At 48.3% G+C, this 14,414-nt stretch overlaps 7 protein-coding genes across 7 annotated transcripts; 4 read left to right on the top strand and 3 right to left on the bottom strand.

Annotated features, from left to right (window-relative positions):
* Positions 1 to 31: 31 nt before the first annotated feature.
* AGABI2DRAFT_175803 (hypothetical protein) lies at positions 32 to 2,069 on the bottom strand (the record flags this gene model as incomplete). Its single annotated transcript, XM_006454047.1, has 7 exons — positions 32 to 764; positions 828 to 1,021; positions 1,081 to 1,191; positions 1,260 to 1,543; positions 1,606 to 1,685; positions 1,749 to 1,889; positions 1,939 to 2,069. The coding sequence occupies 7 exons, from the start codon at positions 2,067 to 2,069 to the stop codon at positions 131 to 133; spliced, it is 1,575 nt and encodes a 524-aa protein (XP_006454110.1). The 3' UTR covers positions 32 to 130.
* A 1,056-nt stretch (positions 2,070 to 3,125) lies between these two features.
* Positions 3,126 to 4,689, bottom strand: AGABI2DRAFT_189416 (hypothetical protein). The gene is made up of 7 exons (XM_006454046.1): positions 4,605 to 4,689; positions 4,536 to 4,546; positions 4,252 to 4,483; positions 3,711 to 4,196; positions 3,578 to 3,639; positions 3,472 to 3,513; positions 3,126 to 3,409 (listed from the first exon to the last, which is right to left on the bottom strand). Exons 1-7 carry the CDS (start codon positions 4,680 to 4,682, stop codon positions 3,247 to 3,249), a joined length of 1,074 nt encoding a protein of 357 aa, XP_006454109.1. The 5' UTR covers positions 4,683 to 4,689; the 3' UTR covers positions 3,126 to 3,246.
* Positions 4,690 to 4,959: 270 nt separating this feature from the next.
* On the top strand, positions 4,960 to 6,949 carry AGABI2DRAFT_196872 (hypothetical protein). Its single transcript, XM_006454045.1, has 8 exons — positions 4,960 to 5,258; positions 5,310 to 5,363; positions 5,419 to 5,438; positions 5,494 to 5,776; positions 5,831 to 6,048; positions 6,112 to 6,252; positions 6,307 to 6,566; positions 6,626 to 6,949. Exons 1-8 carry the CDS (start codon positions 5,018 to 5,020, stop codon positions 6,786 to 6,788), a joined length of 1,380 nt encoding a protein of 459 aa, XP_006454108.1. The 5' UTR covers positions 4,960 to 5,017; the 3' UTR covers positions 6,789 to 6,949.
* Position 6,950: 1 nt separating this feature from the next.
* Positions 6,951 to 8,276, top strand: AGABI2DRAFT_189414 (hypothetical protein). Its single transcript, XM_006454044.1, has 2 exons — positions 6,951 to 7,086; positions 7,142 to 8,276. Exons 1-2 carry the CDS (start codon positions 6,954 to 6,956, stop codon positions 8,179 to 8,181), a joined length of 1,173 nt encoding a protein of 390 aa, XP_006454107.1. The 5' UTR covers positions 6,951 to 6,953; the 3' UTR covers positions 8,182 to 8,276.
* Positions 8,232 to 9,447, bottom strand: AGABI2DRAFT_196867 (hypothetical protein; the record flags this gene model as incomplete). The annotated part of the gene is made up of 1 exon (XM_006454043.1): positions 8,232 to 9,447. A coding segment is annotated over one exon (1,216 nt), but the record flags the coding sequence as incomplete, so codon positions are not given.
* Positions 9,448 to 9,523: 76 nt separating this feature from the next.
* Positions 9,524 to 11,685, top strand: AGABI2DRAFT_189413 (hypothetical protein). Its single transcript, XM_006454042.1, has 3 exons — positions 9,524 to 11,123; positions 11,175 to 11,379; positions 11,430 to 11,685. The coding sequence occupies exons 1-3, from the start codon at positions 9,541 to 9,543 to the stop codon at positions 11,613 to 11,615; spliced, it is 1,974 nt and encodes a 657-aa protein (XP_006454105.1). The 5' UTR covers positions 9,524 to 9,540; the 3' UTR covers positions 11,616 to 11,685.
* A 209-nt stretch (positions 11,686 to 11,894) lies between these two features.
* AGABI2DRAFT_175800 (hypothetical protein) lies at positions 11,895 to 14,406 on the top strand. Its single transcript, XM_006454041.1, has 3 exons — positions 11,895 to 12,001; positions 12,069 to 12,117; positions 12,184 to 14,406. Exon 3 carries the CDS (start codon positions 12,225 to 12,227, stop codon positions 14,064 to 14,066), a length of 1,842 nt encoding a protein of 613 aa, XP_006454104.1. The 5' UTR covers positions 11,895 to 12,001; positions 12,069 to 12,117; positions 12,184 to 12,224; the 3' UTR covers positions 14,067 to 14,406.
* The last annotated feature ends 8 nt before the right edge of the window (positions 14,407 to 14,414 follow it).

The following is a 14,414-nucleotide window of genomic DNA, read 5'->3' as shown; positions in this document are numbered from 1 at the left end:
TTCGCATGTGTATCCTTAATCCAAAGTCTCAAAAAAAGGGATAGTATTCTAGGGCATACATTAAAAGCAATGCTACGTTACACAAGTGGTGTCCAGTAACTCACACTCCAATTATGACTGGTCCTAATGCCTACATCAATAGCTCGTCTACAGCCGAAAGAACGTTCTTCCAAAATGTGCCCACGATCTCCTTATCAAACCCGTTTTCATCGTATCCCAAACTTACCCACAGTTTCCCCACAAATGTATACCCAAATAACAACATCCCACCAGGTCTTTGACGTGACCCCGTCGTAAGGGTATGCAATTCGAGGTCGTGATAGTCAATATGTTTATAGATTCCATCCAGATTTCCAAGCATTGACAACCCTATCAAAGCGGTTGAAGGTGCCTTGCTCGATCCAACCAGACATTCGGGTACAGGCACATTATCAAGCGAGACAGATGCCGGAAGAGACACCGACGGAACCGTGACACCTGCTCTATCATCATCTTGCCTTGCCCAAACGCGAGCTCGAGACCCTCGTTCTCGAGCCATCTCAAGTGTACGATGTACTATCAGTGGATGTTTCGCGGCATCTGCGCTCTGCTTTTTTGCCGATTTAGCTCTGTGCCAAAAGGTGGCCCTTACACCGTCGCAAGACTGAGGTAGGAACGCCGGAAGGATGATGTTGAAATAGCCGATGGCGAGGAACCAGTATGAATCGTTGAGAGCTTTTTCAGCTTTCAAATAGGGTCGCAAGTTGAGAGCCGTGTACATCATGCTTTCGTTGATGACGTGTCAGCATTTTGAGAATTCAGCTCAAAATCAACAATTGGGGACCTACACTGGCGCTTCCGGATTTTTCTTATGTGTTCGGGCCCAGGCGATATTGCATATGGCGAAGAGAGCGCTTGAAATGGAAACACCATTGGTCTTACAAGTTCGTAAGATGGATTTTGTCCGAAGAGGGTCAAATGAAACGGTCGGGACGACAGTGTGGCGAAGAGGATGGTGTACCTTCGGGAAACTCTGGCCACCCTAGACATGTATTTTCAGAACCTGTGCTGATGATGAAAAATTAATGAATAAAAGCTTACAACAAGTTTACGTTGGCTTAATTTGAAGTCAATTTTAGTGGCAGCTTTGAAGAACTTACTCTGAGAAAGAAGGGGAAGTTGATCTTCTACAGTTGAAGGGAGAATAAAACCCTGTGGGGTTAATGACCATCAGAATTCATTTTGAAGCCGAATGAAAGGGATTTGAAAGTTTGCCGTACCTTGCGATCCTTCGCAAACTGTTTGACCTCCAGTTCTAATAAATTCCGTAACTCACTTTCATTTAGTTTACCTCCGAGCAGAACGAAGAATTCATTTGCGAAGGTATGGAGCGCCATACCATCACCAATGAAGTGTGCCGCGCATATGAGAAGATCAAATTCTTGTTCATTCTCACTCTCTGTTCCGTTTTGCAAGGAAAAGGTTTGCAGTGAAGAAAGTATTAAGAAGGAAAGTCGATCATTGGAGAGCGTTCGTTGACCGTTCAAGTAATTGTCGATCAATTCTATTGCCTCAGTCAGTATTTCGCATCGCAACATTTGGGTAAGGAGCAGGAAATAATCGCACCATCTTTCGTTTGTGAGCAGAGTTCCATGGCTTGTTGAGCAGACCTCAATGTCTCCTCAATGTCCTTTGGGTGGTCGTAACTGATTACAATAGGACCCGTAAGCTCCATTGGAGAGAGAGAAAGTCAAAGACCAGCGACGTGCATGAAGCGGATATCATCATAAGCACACAACTCGATGCGAGCAGCTAAGAGTGGATGGCGTAATCGAAGAATAGCCCAGACGAGCAGAAATCTATCAGGGGTTAACCGCCCAGTAGATGCCTTGAAGCCAAGGTGAAGATACCTGTAAACGTTTGAGCAATTCGAAAGAGAATTTGACAAGGTAAACGTACATATCGTTCACTCCGCTCTCGCGTGAGGGTAGATAGTAAGAGGTTTCAGTCTCCCCTAACTTTCGTTGAGATGTTGTAGGACTCTTGCGATGGACCACAATTGCATCCTGCACGAGCGTGTCGATAGCCATAGGAAGGAAGGTAGGCAAATGCAGTTGGCACGGAACAGGAAGATTTAAATGATTGTGAGGATAAGCTTGTCAATTCCATTTGCAGGTCCCATTTCTAGGGGAATAGATTGGGAATAAGGCGAGATTCAGAAGAACTCATCAGTATCAAAAAGTGGTTCATCAAGAGTTCGCCTCCCTCTTTCGGCTCGTCTCCTGTCACTTTGTCCACATGCAACCCTGAGACAAAGCCAGATGCCGTAGCATTCTTGGTCAAAAGTTTATCCCAACTATAGTTGTCTTACTTATACACACAAGCAATGACAACCAGTGGGAACATGGCATGTCTTCTCTTCTCTTTTTTTTTTTTTTTGATATATCTGCCACGGTCTAAATACACCGACTTGTTCCGAACTTGATTGTAGCATTTCAGAAGCATGATAGATTTATTAGTTCGACACTACAGTCTTACTCGATCTCTCTAAAACCTGTCCACTCGTAACACAAGAATTTGTGATGATATACTTAGCCTGGGTGCTCTGTGGTAACCATGTCCGGATACCTGGCCATGAACTTGCCATGTGTACATACGTCCTCGACATCATTCCCATGTCAGAAATTTTTTGACAAGTCCCGGCCGTAGTATATGTATCGCTTACGGTACAATACTGGTTCTTTTCACCCGTCCCAGAGTCGTAGCTGAACAGAGTAGTCGCGATCTTCCAGCGCAAACCTATGCAAGAGTTGCTACTCCTTCCCCTTCGAGTATCACCATTCCACTCGATAGGTTGGTCATGTTGCCCTGAACATTTTGCCTGGCATGCTATCTGTTGCTATCTGAAGCTACTTGATGGTCTCAAAAACGCCAACAAGCATCCGTTCGAATATACAAGTAAAGGCTTCCTGGTGTTGACCGATAGTACTATGTCTTGCGACTGTCGGCGAAACAACCCCCGGGCACAACATAAAACATAAAACAGTATAATCATCGGATTATCGCAAAATAAAAAGCCGCCTCAGCATATAATAGATATTCGAAAGCTAACATTGTCCGAAGGCTATAAGTCACAGTGTTACCACATTTCCAACAACTGCCCTAGGTATGTCCATCACGAAACAAAGGATTTAGTATATACGTATGACCCCAAAATAAAATACCGTTAGTCCAAGATGATCATGAAATAAATGGTCGTAGATAAAGCTAAGCTTTTCTCGGTGAAGGAAGTTCTGACTTGAGCTCCTTGAGTTCAGACTGGTCGTCAGTATTAAAAATTAATCTTCCGTCATCTTCGTTTGACTCAATATCAGCTTCTCGAGGTGGGGATTTAGGTGGCGTCTCGGTAGATTTGATCCAGGTGTAATACCTATTCATTTTGGAATTATTTTATGGGAAACTATGATCGTTGGTGTATCAGAAGCGACTCACATCGTCCCAGCAAGGATAACAAGGATAGACGTCGCCCGTTCTCTTTATATCCAAATGGTGAATTAGTTCAGCGTTGAGGCGTATGGCCGATCCACTGGCAACTTACACATTAAGAACATCCTTAAATATCAAGACACCGAGGAGTGTTTGCAAGACTGATCTTGCCGCCTAAAAGACACAAATATGAGTTCTCGCGTTTGGGTTCTCGGAAGTGCGGCGCAAACAAAGCAAGTACGCACACTGGAGAACATGTGCGTGATGGGACTGGTGACTTTGATGCTCAACAATCCCGCAATGCACAGGAGGAAGCCAAATATTCCGGTCACAAACGTTCCCCAGAGAAACACAGGAAAGTTCCAATCGGCATCATTGATTTTGACCCAGATTATAGAGAATTCGCCGTTGAAGAGGACAAAAGGGAAGAGCATGATAGCGGAACCGACATTGGTCCACCAGGCGAGTTGTATCGTAGAATTGTTGCAATGAGGAAGAGAACTCTTGATGAGAACTGCGTGAATAGCAATAAATAGAGAGGAGAAAATCCCGTAGATCAAAGAAAGGAGAGAAGGAATGGATTTAGTGGGTAGATTCCTGGAAGGCGCAACGCCCCACGCAAAGCCCAGGGTCACAATGATAGCTGCAGCGATGACTTTGATTGAAGGAATGTTACGAGTAGTTAGACAGGAGAATAGAATTGTCAGTGGAAGGACGAGTCCACGAGCAATCTACGACGCAGTTCGGATTAAACAGAGCCGGCTGCAATGAGAGATTGACGCCCACCTGGAAAAAAGAAGCCTCAACGCCTCGCAAGCAGAGTATATTGAATACTAGGCCAATGATATTGACCGCAACAACTGGAATCAGTTTTAGGGCAACCTTAAGGTCGAGTGCGGGGATTTCGATGCGAGGGAAGATCGTGGCTGATATATGAAGCAACGCCACAGCGACAATCAGCTGAATGAAAAGGAAAAGGAGAGGAAGGTCTGGCGAGGAATTCAAAACTGCCTTATTCCTGAAGCTGGGTCAGCAGGTAGGAGACACGCTAAACGTGGGTCGTGACGCACACAAAGACCATCTAATAATTTTGTTATATAAGTTCGTCAGGGATGGACAGAGCCGACAGACAAACGTACTGTGAGGGCGGCCGTCATGTAGAACGAGACGACGGCGGCGACCTGAAGGGTCTTGCGATCCACGGAAGGGAGAGGCATGGCGATGGGAAGAGGAAGAGAACGAGGGGTTTTGTCCGAACCGGCTTGGGATGGCCAGTCGGAGAGGTGGGCAAGTGTGATCAAATATGAATATGTGATCGCGATCAGTCCATCAATCTACATGTTTCCTGATCTGACCGGTTGGCTCGGATACTAAATGGGGGTCATTAGTCGGATGAACCAGATCCCTATCGGGTTTGTTTTCTCCGTCGCGTCATCAGTGCATTTGATCATGGTTCGCGACCCCGCCTCTTCTCCGCCTCTTCTCCTCCTTCATGCGCACCTCGCCATCCTCCCCTCATGCGTACTCTGACGACGGCCACGAATCTCATTCCATGCTTCAAACACATGAACCCCTAGACAAACCTCAACCCCGCATTCCTTTCTACCGTCGAAAACGCCAATACCTCTGTCTATGTTGTTTATGTCTCCTCGTTGTTTCGTCCCTAGCATACTTTTCTATTTCTATCCCTAACCCAGCACACCAAGTGGCTCCGGACTTACATCTTTCCACGGAAATTGACCTACTGGATCCTTCCCTATACCTCCATGGCCCCCCAACTCAATCTTTCCGAGGTCACTAGAAATTTACAACTTTCATGATCCTCTTCTAAACGCATCTCGCAGACAATTTACGAACCGAGTCAAAATATATCACCTCGTGGATATCAGCCGGGTGGAGTGCGTCTTATTTTCTTCGCCAACAACATTGATCTCACCTCATGTCGTCTCATAGCCAACGACGTAATGACCTATGTGAGTTATCATCCTTTTTCCTCAAGGCCTCTTTCGTTTTTAACCACAAGTCCAGATCAATCTCATATATCTCGCATTGATTACGGACCGAATCCCCATCATCCCTATGTTTGTGCCTTCTCACATTGGCGGCGATAAGCCAAATGTAGATTTTAGCGAGGTATTTGACGTGCAACAGCTCGCTCGAGATGTCGGCATACCGGTTCTAGAGTGGCATCAAGTCAAGAATCGCACTAGCGAGGTCTTGGACGATCTTGGGTGCTGGAATACTTGGGAAGCTGTCCAGGAACACGAGCATTTTGCTAGGAGGAGTCCAGTGACGTCTCATCTCAAACTCGGTACATACTCGCTCCTATCAACGAAAAAAGAATAAGCACTCACTCCTCAAATAGATATATCTTACACTAAAGCGCCATCTTGGATTAAAGTAATACCTCACTTCGAGCATGACCGACACGCATACTTCTGGGCTTTAGCTTCTTTGGCTTTTCCCGAATCGCGGCAAGCGAACCTTATAACTCCTAGTGAATCCCCCTTTCACCGGCTCATGCTCCCACCCGATGAACACCTTCTTTGTTTTGATTATTTATACTATGTCTGCGCCCATCAGGTTGGTTTGACTGCTCCTATACGAATTACGATCGATGGTGCTCATCGCTTTCCTTTACTCTAGCCATTCGAGTTCGAATTTGATTACAGCCCCGCATGGAGATACGTAGGGCAACACATGCGGTGGACGACGAGGTTAGGAGCCATAGGGGATTCCTACGTTAGAGCCGCATTTCAAACTCCTGATGAATCAACCACCCCTCCCGTGAGTATAAAATTTTTTCAACTGTTTCTCGGAAGCCTTCTAAATTATAAAAAGTATATCAGTATCCATATCCGCCATGGAGACTTTAAGAATTGGTGTGGTCAAAACCCCATCAAGGATTGCTTCGCATCCATTCCCACGATTGCTCGACGCGTTGAGGAAGTCAAGACAGAGCTACGGGAGTCGAGGAACCTCAAAGTGGATCATGTCATTTTGACCAGTGATGAGGGGGACGAGGATTGGTGGAAAGAGGTTATGGATCAAGGGTGGTTTAGAATTGATCATTCGAAAACGGTGGAACGATATGGCGCGTGGTGAGTTTTGGACCTTATGGAAGGTGTATTGACTTTTTCATATGGAGCTGTGCATATAGGTACCCTGTATTGATCGATGCTGTCATTCAGTCTGGAGGCATTGGCTTTGTTGGCACTGATCGGTCGACCATGTCTAACCTTGCTAGACGAAGGGTGCAGTCGTGGCATAATGGGGTTGTACGAACAATCAAATGGGGGCACCTAGGTGCTGACGATCATTGACCTGGTATAACTATACTAGGACATTCGTATTTCTTTTGGGTTTATATGCATACGCGACACTACTGTTACGACGCGGTTTCATTACCACGTCATAGCTGTGCCAGCTCCAACTCATAATGTACTTCAGACACGTCTCATAATAAACACTCTGTACTACCAACCGTCATGTCCCTCATTCTACAAAACCTTACCTTTCTCCATCAATACCTGAACTCGAAAATCAACAGTCTTCCCCCTAAAGAGGCGAAGACGTTCAAACTGGGTGTGATTAGTACCGCTCAAATCGATCCAGCAGCCAGTAAGTCCAAACATATCAAACTGCGCCACGCCCGCATTCATACTTGAATTTTCAGTCATACATCCCGCGGAATCTCATCCAGAAGTCACACTATATGCTATCGCCTCACGCGATTTCAGAAAGGCACATAGTTGGGCAAAGAAATACGGATTCGAGAAGGCTTATGGAAGCTATGAAGAAATCATCGATGATCCCAATGTCGACTTTGTCTACATCTCCTTGCCCAACAGTCTCCATTTCGAATGGGCACTCAAATCTATGGAAAACGGGAAACACGTCTTGTGCGAGAAACCCATGGCAGATAGCGCCGAACAGGTTGAAGCTCTCATTGACTGCTCCAAACGCACCGGGAAAATCATCATGGAAGCGTTTCATTGGAAATTTCATCCCGCTGCGCATTTGTTCAGAGATATATTGAAGCACGGGGGCTATGGCCAAATTCTGCGGACAGAAGCTGCTATGACATCTACGCCTGCTGTGCCAAAAGGCGATATTCGATGGCAGTACGATTTGGGAGGAGGGAGCTTGATGGACATGTCTTATGTCGTATCCTTTACGAGGTATGCAGTGGAACAAAAAATTCCTGAAGCCGTTCTTTTCGCCAGGGCTCGACCATCTAGTGAAGACGAGCGCGTTGATGAAGCGATGAATGCCGGACTTCGATTCGTTGACAAAGAGGGCAAGGTCATATACAGCACCATTTACACCGACATGAGAAGGCCTTGGTATTTTGGCGTTCTCCCGCGAGTATGGGAGTTCCCCTCAATTTTGGTGGAGCTGGAACAGGCGGACGTGTTTTTCTACAACGCCATGATGCCGCACATTTATCATCATATCGAGATAAGGGACAAACGTACGGGAGAGGTGACGAGGAGAAGGGCCTATACAGGTGGGCCATTGTGGGGTGAGCGAGGGCAACAATGGTGGTCAACCTATAGGTATCAGCTTGAGGCGTTCGTCGACAAACTGTCAGGAAGAGAGGTGGTTTGTTGGGAGTCAAACAGGGATAGTTTGAATCAGATGAAGACGATCGACGCAGTGTATAGGAAGAGCGGTTTGCCCATTCGGCCTAGTAGTACTGCGGAGAAAAATTGACAGAAAGCATGTTTATTGGAGGTATAGAATTAGGTTGTGGTTTCGGAATGTTATAATTGTTGGTCAAGAGGTATATGACTACGCAACTTGACGAGATTTATCAATGAGAGGTTGGTTGGCATCCAAACATCGTATTTCATGCCAAGTTTGTAGAGATAACCATTGATCCAGTCAATCTCAGTCGGTCTACCCAGGCGAACGTCGGAGAGCATAGAGGAAATATTTCCTTTGGTTGCATATGCGACTCTTTGAACGTCTTTTTCCAGGGCCGACTGGGTGAGACTTGTGGGAAGACGGGACGCATGGATATCGTCCACGTTTTCGCCTTGTTTTTGAAGATCATCGAACCAATTGTTTGCGTCGGCCTGGAATTCCTCTTTGAAGGCGAGATAAGCCTCGCGACAGATTAAACTTGTGAGGCGCTCAGCCGCAGGAGATGAGAGAATATCGCCATTCCTACAACCCATGAGGGCGGTGAGTGGGTTTATGACCGCGTTGACGACGAGTTTACGGCGAAGGATGATATGCATCTCACTGATGGATCGCCACTTGGTATGAAGGGAGTCGAGGAGGAGGAGAACGGCGACGGTGTCTCTTAAAGATTTGTAGCGCATAAAGTCGGGATCCTCGGGATTGGTGATGTCATTGAGCTGGAGGGTATTTGGGACACGAGATGCGGATGGGCGGCTGAGATTAGCTTCGAAATTGCGGGAAGGATTAGGGACGATGCCGAACTCGATGTTGCCAGGACCGGTATGGACGACCTGGTGAAAGCCTTTTGTGTAGGTACCATGGGTATTGGAAGCGAGGATGAAATGGGGGCGTTGCTCGGCGTTGCGAAAGACGTGAGTGGAGAGCTCCTCGTAGATACCCATGCCATTCTGGAAAAGGACGATGGTGGATTCGGGGGAGAGACGTGGGGCAAGATCCCTGAGAGCGGTGAGGGCGTGGTGGGCTTTTGTGGTGACGAAAAGGGAGTGGATGGGGGTGTTGAACGTCATCTGGTCGCCCCAGTTTCTCTTTGAATAGGGTGGTGCGCGAGAGTTGGGAGGGATATCTTGGAAGGCATCGACCTTGTAGCCGGTGGAGGGGACGACGACGCCATCGCGCTCGACGCGGATGATATTGCCTGAGATGAGGGTGCGCTCTGCCTGGGAGGGGGTGCGGTGGATGAGGGTGATGGAGTGTTCAGACGGCAGGGCGCGCCGGAGATGGTGGGCCAGGAAGGAGCCAATCGAGCCGAGTCCGACGACATGCAAGTGCATCGCAAAAAAGACAGCAGATCACGTGGCCGCAGTATCCGCAGTGGTGTCTCTCAGGGCTTTAATAGCTCGGCGACCCACAGCAATCCACTCAGCCATGCCCACCCACTTCAAACTCAAGTTCGACTCTCTCACTCGCAGGGCCACCTTTGCCCACCATCCCTCCTGGGGCCAGCTCTCTGCCAAGGTTGCCTCCCTCTTCTCCATTCCCCAGCACCAGGTCGCAGTCACCTACGTCGATGCAGAGGACGAGGAGATCACCCTCAGCACAGAGGAGGAGCTCCAGGACTACTATCAATCGTCTCTTCCTGGTGATTCCTTCAAGCTCTCTGTCCGCGATCTCTCTCGCCGCAACCAATCTCCCGAACAACCCGCCTTGCGCAACACTTTTGGTCAGTTCCCCGATCTCGACATTCCAGGCCTCAGTGAGTGGCACTCTGTCAACAACGTCCCTTCCCTCGAAGAGATTCTTGGACACACTAGCGAGGTAAGGAGCGCGTATCTTGAGACCGTCCCAAGCGAAGCCAGCAAAGTGCCAGAAGACAATGGGAGTGAGATATCGGAGCAATTCATTCCCACTCAGGACAAGGGAAAGGGCATAGCCCGTTCTCACTCTTCCATGTCTTCCACCCGTTCCTTGCTCGCCGAAGATGCGGGAGATAAATATCCTGTCCATGTCTATGACGTCAGTGGCCATCAGCCTTCCTCCGACCCTTACGCTTTTGAATCGGGCCCTGCTGCTGCCCAAAGCACTCCCCGCGTATCAGCCTCGCTTCTGGACCAGATCGACGCCACACCCAAGAACAAATCTCTGGACGTCGATGATCCACCTCTTCCCTCCTTTGACTTCTCACCATCTGCCGAACCTTCTGCGCAGACCTCGGCTAGCCTCGCCCGAGACGTTGCATCGTTCTTGAATATATTTTCCAACATCGTATCGTCCCATCCCGAAATTGGGGACTCCTTGCGCACCATAGCTCGCAACACTACTAATGGCACCTATTGGGCCGCCCACCGCGATGCTATTTCACAGGCTGCCTCTGAGTTCCAACGTAACACAGGAAATATGGCTGAGGAGGGTCGTCGGATGGCTGAAACTGAGGCCGGAAGAAGGATTGCTGAGGCTTTGTCCAGTGTCCTCAGTATATTCTCTCAGGCGCCACAAGCCACGACAACCTCAGATACGAAGAACGCAGCCGCCGCTCCTCCGGATGAGCCAACTCCGCAGTCAGCAGAATCCATGATCCCCACGGATACGCCCTCCATGCCAGGCGCATTTTCCTCCGCTGACTTTGATTCTAGGTTCGGGGGTCCTTTCCCGTTTCCTGGACGTCGGTGGACCGCTGGTGCATCCATGCCGCCTAATTCTGCACTTCGAGGAGGTAACCCGCCCCCATGGGCTTGGCAGCCACATCTTGGTTCTCATGTCAATGCAACTGGCGATGATGGACCATCATCTCACTTTACTAATGCGTTTGCGCCAGTCGCAAGTGCGGACACTGCCCCGAAACCAAAGCCGGAGATGTCTGTGGATCACGAGGAAAACGAGCGCCCATCCCCACAAGATTTGAAAGCTAAAGTTGAGGAGGCAAAGAGAGCTTATAAAGCAGAGAAAGAACGCTATCGCAAGGATAGGGACGAGAGAAGAAAGGGTAAGGAACAATCGACTGCCAATGATCTGTAAGTGGGACATGAATGCATGTGTCGACCCAATTTTCTAAATATTTTTAGAACCACCGCCGAATCTATTCCTGAAATCGCACAGATTGCCAGCAACGCGAGACACGACTTTCCTCGGTTTGATATAGTCAACGTGACTGGATCTACGCCTCAGAGGCACAACTCTCATCCAGGTCACACCCCTCGCCTTCCTGAACGACCGTCCGAGGATCTCTTCACACGAGCGGTCAACAGAATCAGCAGAAGACTGGCAGACGTAAGTGAAGTGTTGCTGCGAAGATGGCTAGTGCTGATTATTCGCTGTAGATGGGTTTTACCGAGATATCACACCCTGATCTGTCGGAGAAAATAAGGAATTATCTACCTGCGGATGGGGCGATCGCGAGGGAGAGTGAAGACGATATTGTCACGAGTTTACTGGAGGCTATGCTGACTGCGCCGAGGAGCCCTGTTGCGTCTGGCTCGAGCGAGGTCCCGGGTGGTTGGGCGTGAATGCTGTAGTTATGACATAAGTGTATATAGTAGTGTATGTTTCAATATCACTGTTCCGTGTGACATTTACGAGGGTGGGCGAGTGACAGCATCGAGGGTGGACGTCTTTGTCAGGAAAACCCTTCACCCGGCCTTTCACTTGACGGTGTTGTATCACTATCGACGTTCCGATGGGCCATCGTGGGCCTGCTCTCCCCACCCGACCCTCCCCCGATGGCCTTTCCGCTGCGCACACTCTGATTTCGGCAATCTCCATCCCCTTCTCTTCACTCCTATCACCTCCAGTCCTATAAAAGATATTCTCCCTCTCCGGCACCTCTGGGCATCCTCTCTATACGAACCCATTAACTCTCCAGCGTACCTATCACGTACACACCCTCCTATAGGTATCTATTTGCTGCTGTGGGTCCTCCATATAGCATATATGAACTGACTAACGCTACGTTTCGTCAGGCAATTCCAGACTTTGCTCGCCACTGAGGTCTAGACAGGCGATATTACTGCAACAAGTGTCAGTCCCCCGTCGCGTCGTACTCAAACCCCGAGTTGATGTTTCCTCCAACTATAGCCCATATTTCATGTGTTAACCCGCTGGTCAAGCCTTTCGACATGGTACTCTCAATACCACACAAACATCAGCCCGCGCCTACCCCACCGAATCCCTTCCCATCTTCTCTAAACGTTCCTATCGACCATCTCGTTCAACGCATCTCTGAACCATCAGCCATCCGCAGCTACCTCCTCTCATTTCCCGGCTCAAGACTAGTTGACGAACTCGAAGAACTCCTTCGTGATTTTCCTATACGCCAAATTCATGGCAAGTTGCGCTCTGCAGAAGAATGGCGCAATGTCTCCAAACGAATCTATACCGAAGTCGTTCTTCCATGGACGCCACACATTCTCACACTGCATGAATTATATCGGTATCGTCGTGATATGAAACGTCGCTTGGCGGTGATATACTTGTTGGAGGAAGCTGTTAAGCGCCTTCAACCGTTGTTGCATGTGCCTTTAACCGAAATGATTATCATGGCTCGATTGGATTATGCTGCTCGCTTTGGCAGGTTGTTTCGGATGAATGAGCTTCCTGTAGAGATTCAGAGCATCATTTTCCATTATGTCGTCTGGTCGGCGAATGACCCCCAAGAGTGTACTCGTAATCGTTTGGCTGTGGGGAGTACTTGCAGATTGTGGCGGAGGTTGGTAGTTGGTGATCCGACATTATGGAATTCCCTTTGTTATCGCGTCGACTCGCCCGAGCAGATCGCGTTCTCGAAACTCATGGTCGAGAGGTGCGGAGCCGCACCTATCGACATTCGACTAAGGGATTCGGAGGAGAATCCGCTGACACAGGAGGATATGGACGATATACTTGATCATCTCTCCCCAAGGCGATCTCAATTACGCACTCTGCGCGTCGCCGTACAAGACTGGGAAGCCGGCCTCACCCTATTGCGCTGGCTGCAGGCCTATGGCACACAAAAGATCCCCTCTATTCTGAAACGTCTAGAAGTCCATCGTCTAGGCCCTCCATATGTCCAGCTTGGACCTGACCAACCACTCAGTTCATCTTCACTCAGACCCTTTCCCCTGCTCGGTGGCGTTCTGGTACCCTCCCTTCGTTGTTTTGCTATCTCCGGTCTTCACATCGATTGGACGCGAACAACGCTGAAAAATCTTTCCACTCTTGATATTCGTCGAGTCCCACTTGAATCAGCTCCGGATATGGATCGTTTTCGTGATATTCTTCTGGGTTGTCCTTGCCTTGACCGATTGGTGTTGCATGGTGCTGGACCCAAGTGGAGACCACCTGCTGAGCTACAACCCCCAGTGACATTGCACAAGCTCAAGACCTTGATCCTGGCCGATTTTGCGCTCAACTATGCGCAGTTTGTGCTTTCCATCCTCCTCGCACCTAATGTCAAGGAGCTGGCATTGTATGGCTTTACAGGAGAGGATTACACCACCCTCTTCGAACAGCTAACGGGCCTATTTACCAAGGTTCGACTGCTGACCATGGTGTCTATCGAACTCCCCGAAGAAGATCATGGTGCTCAGGCACTAGTCCGTTTATTCGCATCAATGCCCAAAGTCAAATTTTTGCGAGTATCCAAAATCAGCGAATCGTTCTGGAATGCTTTTCACTTTGACCCCAAGACTCTAGACGAGTATCCGAATCTCACTGACAATTTCAAAATCACCGATTCCACGCATATCCTCTTCCCGAAGCTTAGTTCTCTCGACGTCAATTGCAGTCCCTGGTCGTCTTTATGCAAGTTTTTAACTCTTCGAAGGCATGTCGGTTATGGTGTGGATAAAGTTTATGTTGCTCAACCGTACTGGATGGAGTTGTCGAACAGTGAGAGGCATGTTCTGCGGCAGCTCACATCAACATTGTTGCCTCATAGCCATCCATCTAAGCTTTTCGACGAGGAACAAACCCTAGAGTAAAAACACTGTTGAACGTCCGAACCTTTGTGTCTTTTTGCTTTCCTAAGCTATTCGTGCTTTCCTTGCTTTCCTTGCTTTCATCGCATTTTTTCAACGTTTTCTGTAATACTAGTCATAGTAGTTCGGTTTCTGTGCATCATAATTAGATATGTACCGGTGTAGGGGTACAAACGTGACTGCTACTACATAATGTATATATATGCCCGCAATGAAGAATACCTCGTCAAAGTATACCAATTTTTTTCGGGGCTTTTTAACGCTTCCTTCCGTTGACCAAATTTGGTGATGGATGCGAGTCTGACGAACTATCGGAAGCGATAGTTATAGACGATTTTGATTTCAAGGGAG

This window comes from Agaricus bisporus (genome assembly GCF_000300575.1).
Source record: "Agaricus bisporus var. bisporus H97 unplaced genomic scaffold AGABI2scaffold_1, whole genome shotgun sequence".
Lineage (NCBI taxonomy): Eukaryota > Fungi > Basidiomycota > Agaricomycetes > Agaricales > Agaricaceae > Agaricus > Agaricus bisporus.
The sequence above is the reverse complement of the archived record's forward strand: the minus strand, read 5'-3'. Positions and strand labels throughout refer to the sequence as shown.

Bases quoted from the DNA above. Each gene is read 5' to 3' on its own strand.
- AGABI2DRAFT_189413 (XM_006454042.1), top strand. From the start codon at position 9,541: ATGCCCACCCACTTCAAACTCAAGTTCGACTCTCTCACTCGCAGGGCC. The intron at 11,124-11,174 runs GTAAGTGGGACA...AAATATTTTTAG, and splicing joins CAATCGACTGCCAATGATCT to AACCACCGCCGAATCTATTC. The intron at 11,380-11,429 runs GTAAGTGAAGTG...TATTCGCTGTAG, and splicing joins TCAGCAGAAGACTGGCAGAC to ATGGGTTTTACCGAGATATC.
- AGABI2DRAFT_189416 (XM_006454046.1), bottom strand. From the start codon at position 4,682: ATGCCTCTCCCTTCCGTGGATCGCAAGACCCTTCAGGTCGCCGCCGTC. The intron at 4,197-4,251 runs GTGGGCGTCAAT...ACTGCGTCGTAG, and splicing joins TTGAGGCTTCTTTTTTCCAG to ATTGCTCGTGGACTCGTCCT. The intron at 3,640-3,710 runs GTGCGTACTTGC...TGTGTCTTTTAG, and splicing joins TCACGCACATGTTCTCCAGT to GCGGCAAGATCAGTCTTGCA.
- AGABI2DRAFT_175800 (XM_006454041.1), top strand. From the start codon at position 12,225: ATGGTACTCTCAATACCACACAAACATCAGCCCGCGCCTACCCCACCG.
- AGABI2DRAFT_189414 (XM_006454044.1), top strand. From the start codon at position 6,954: ATGTCCCTCATTCTACAAAACCTTACCTTTCTCCATCAATACCTGAAC. The intron at 7,087-7,141 runs GTAAGTCCAAAC...TTGAATTTTCAG, and splicing joins TCAAATCGATCCAGCAGCCA to TCATACATCCCGCGGAATCT.
- AGABI2DRAFT_196872 (XM_006454045.1), top strand. From the start codon at position 5,018: ATGCTTCAAACACATGAACCCCTAGACAAACCTCAACCCCGCATTCCT. The intron at 5,777-5,830 runs GTACATACTCGC...CTCCTCAAATAG, and splicing joins GACGTCTCATCTCAAACTCG to ATATATCTTACACTAAAGCG. The intron at 6,049-6,111 runs GTTGGTTTGACT...CCTTTACTCTAG, and splicing joins ACTATGTCTGCGCCCATCAG to CCATTCGAGTTCGAATTTGA.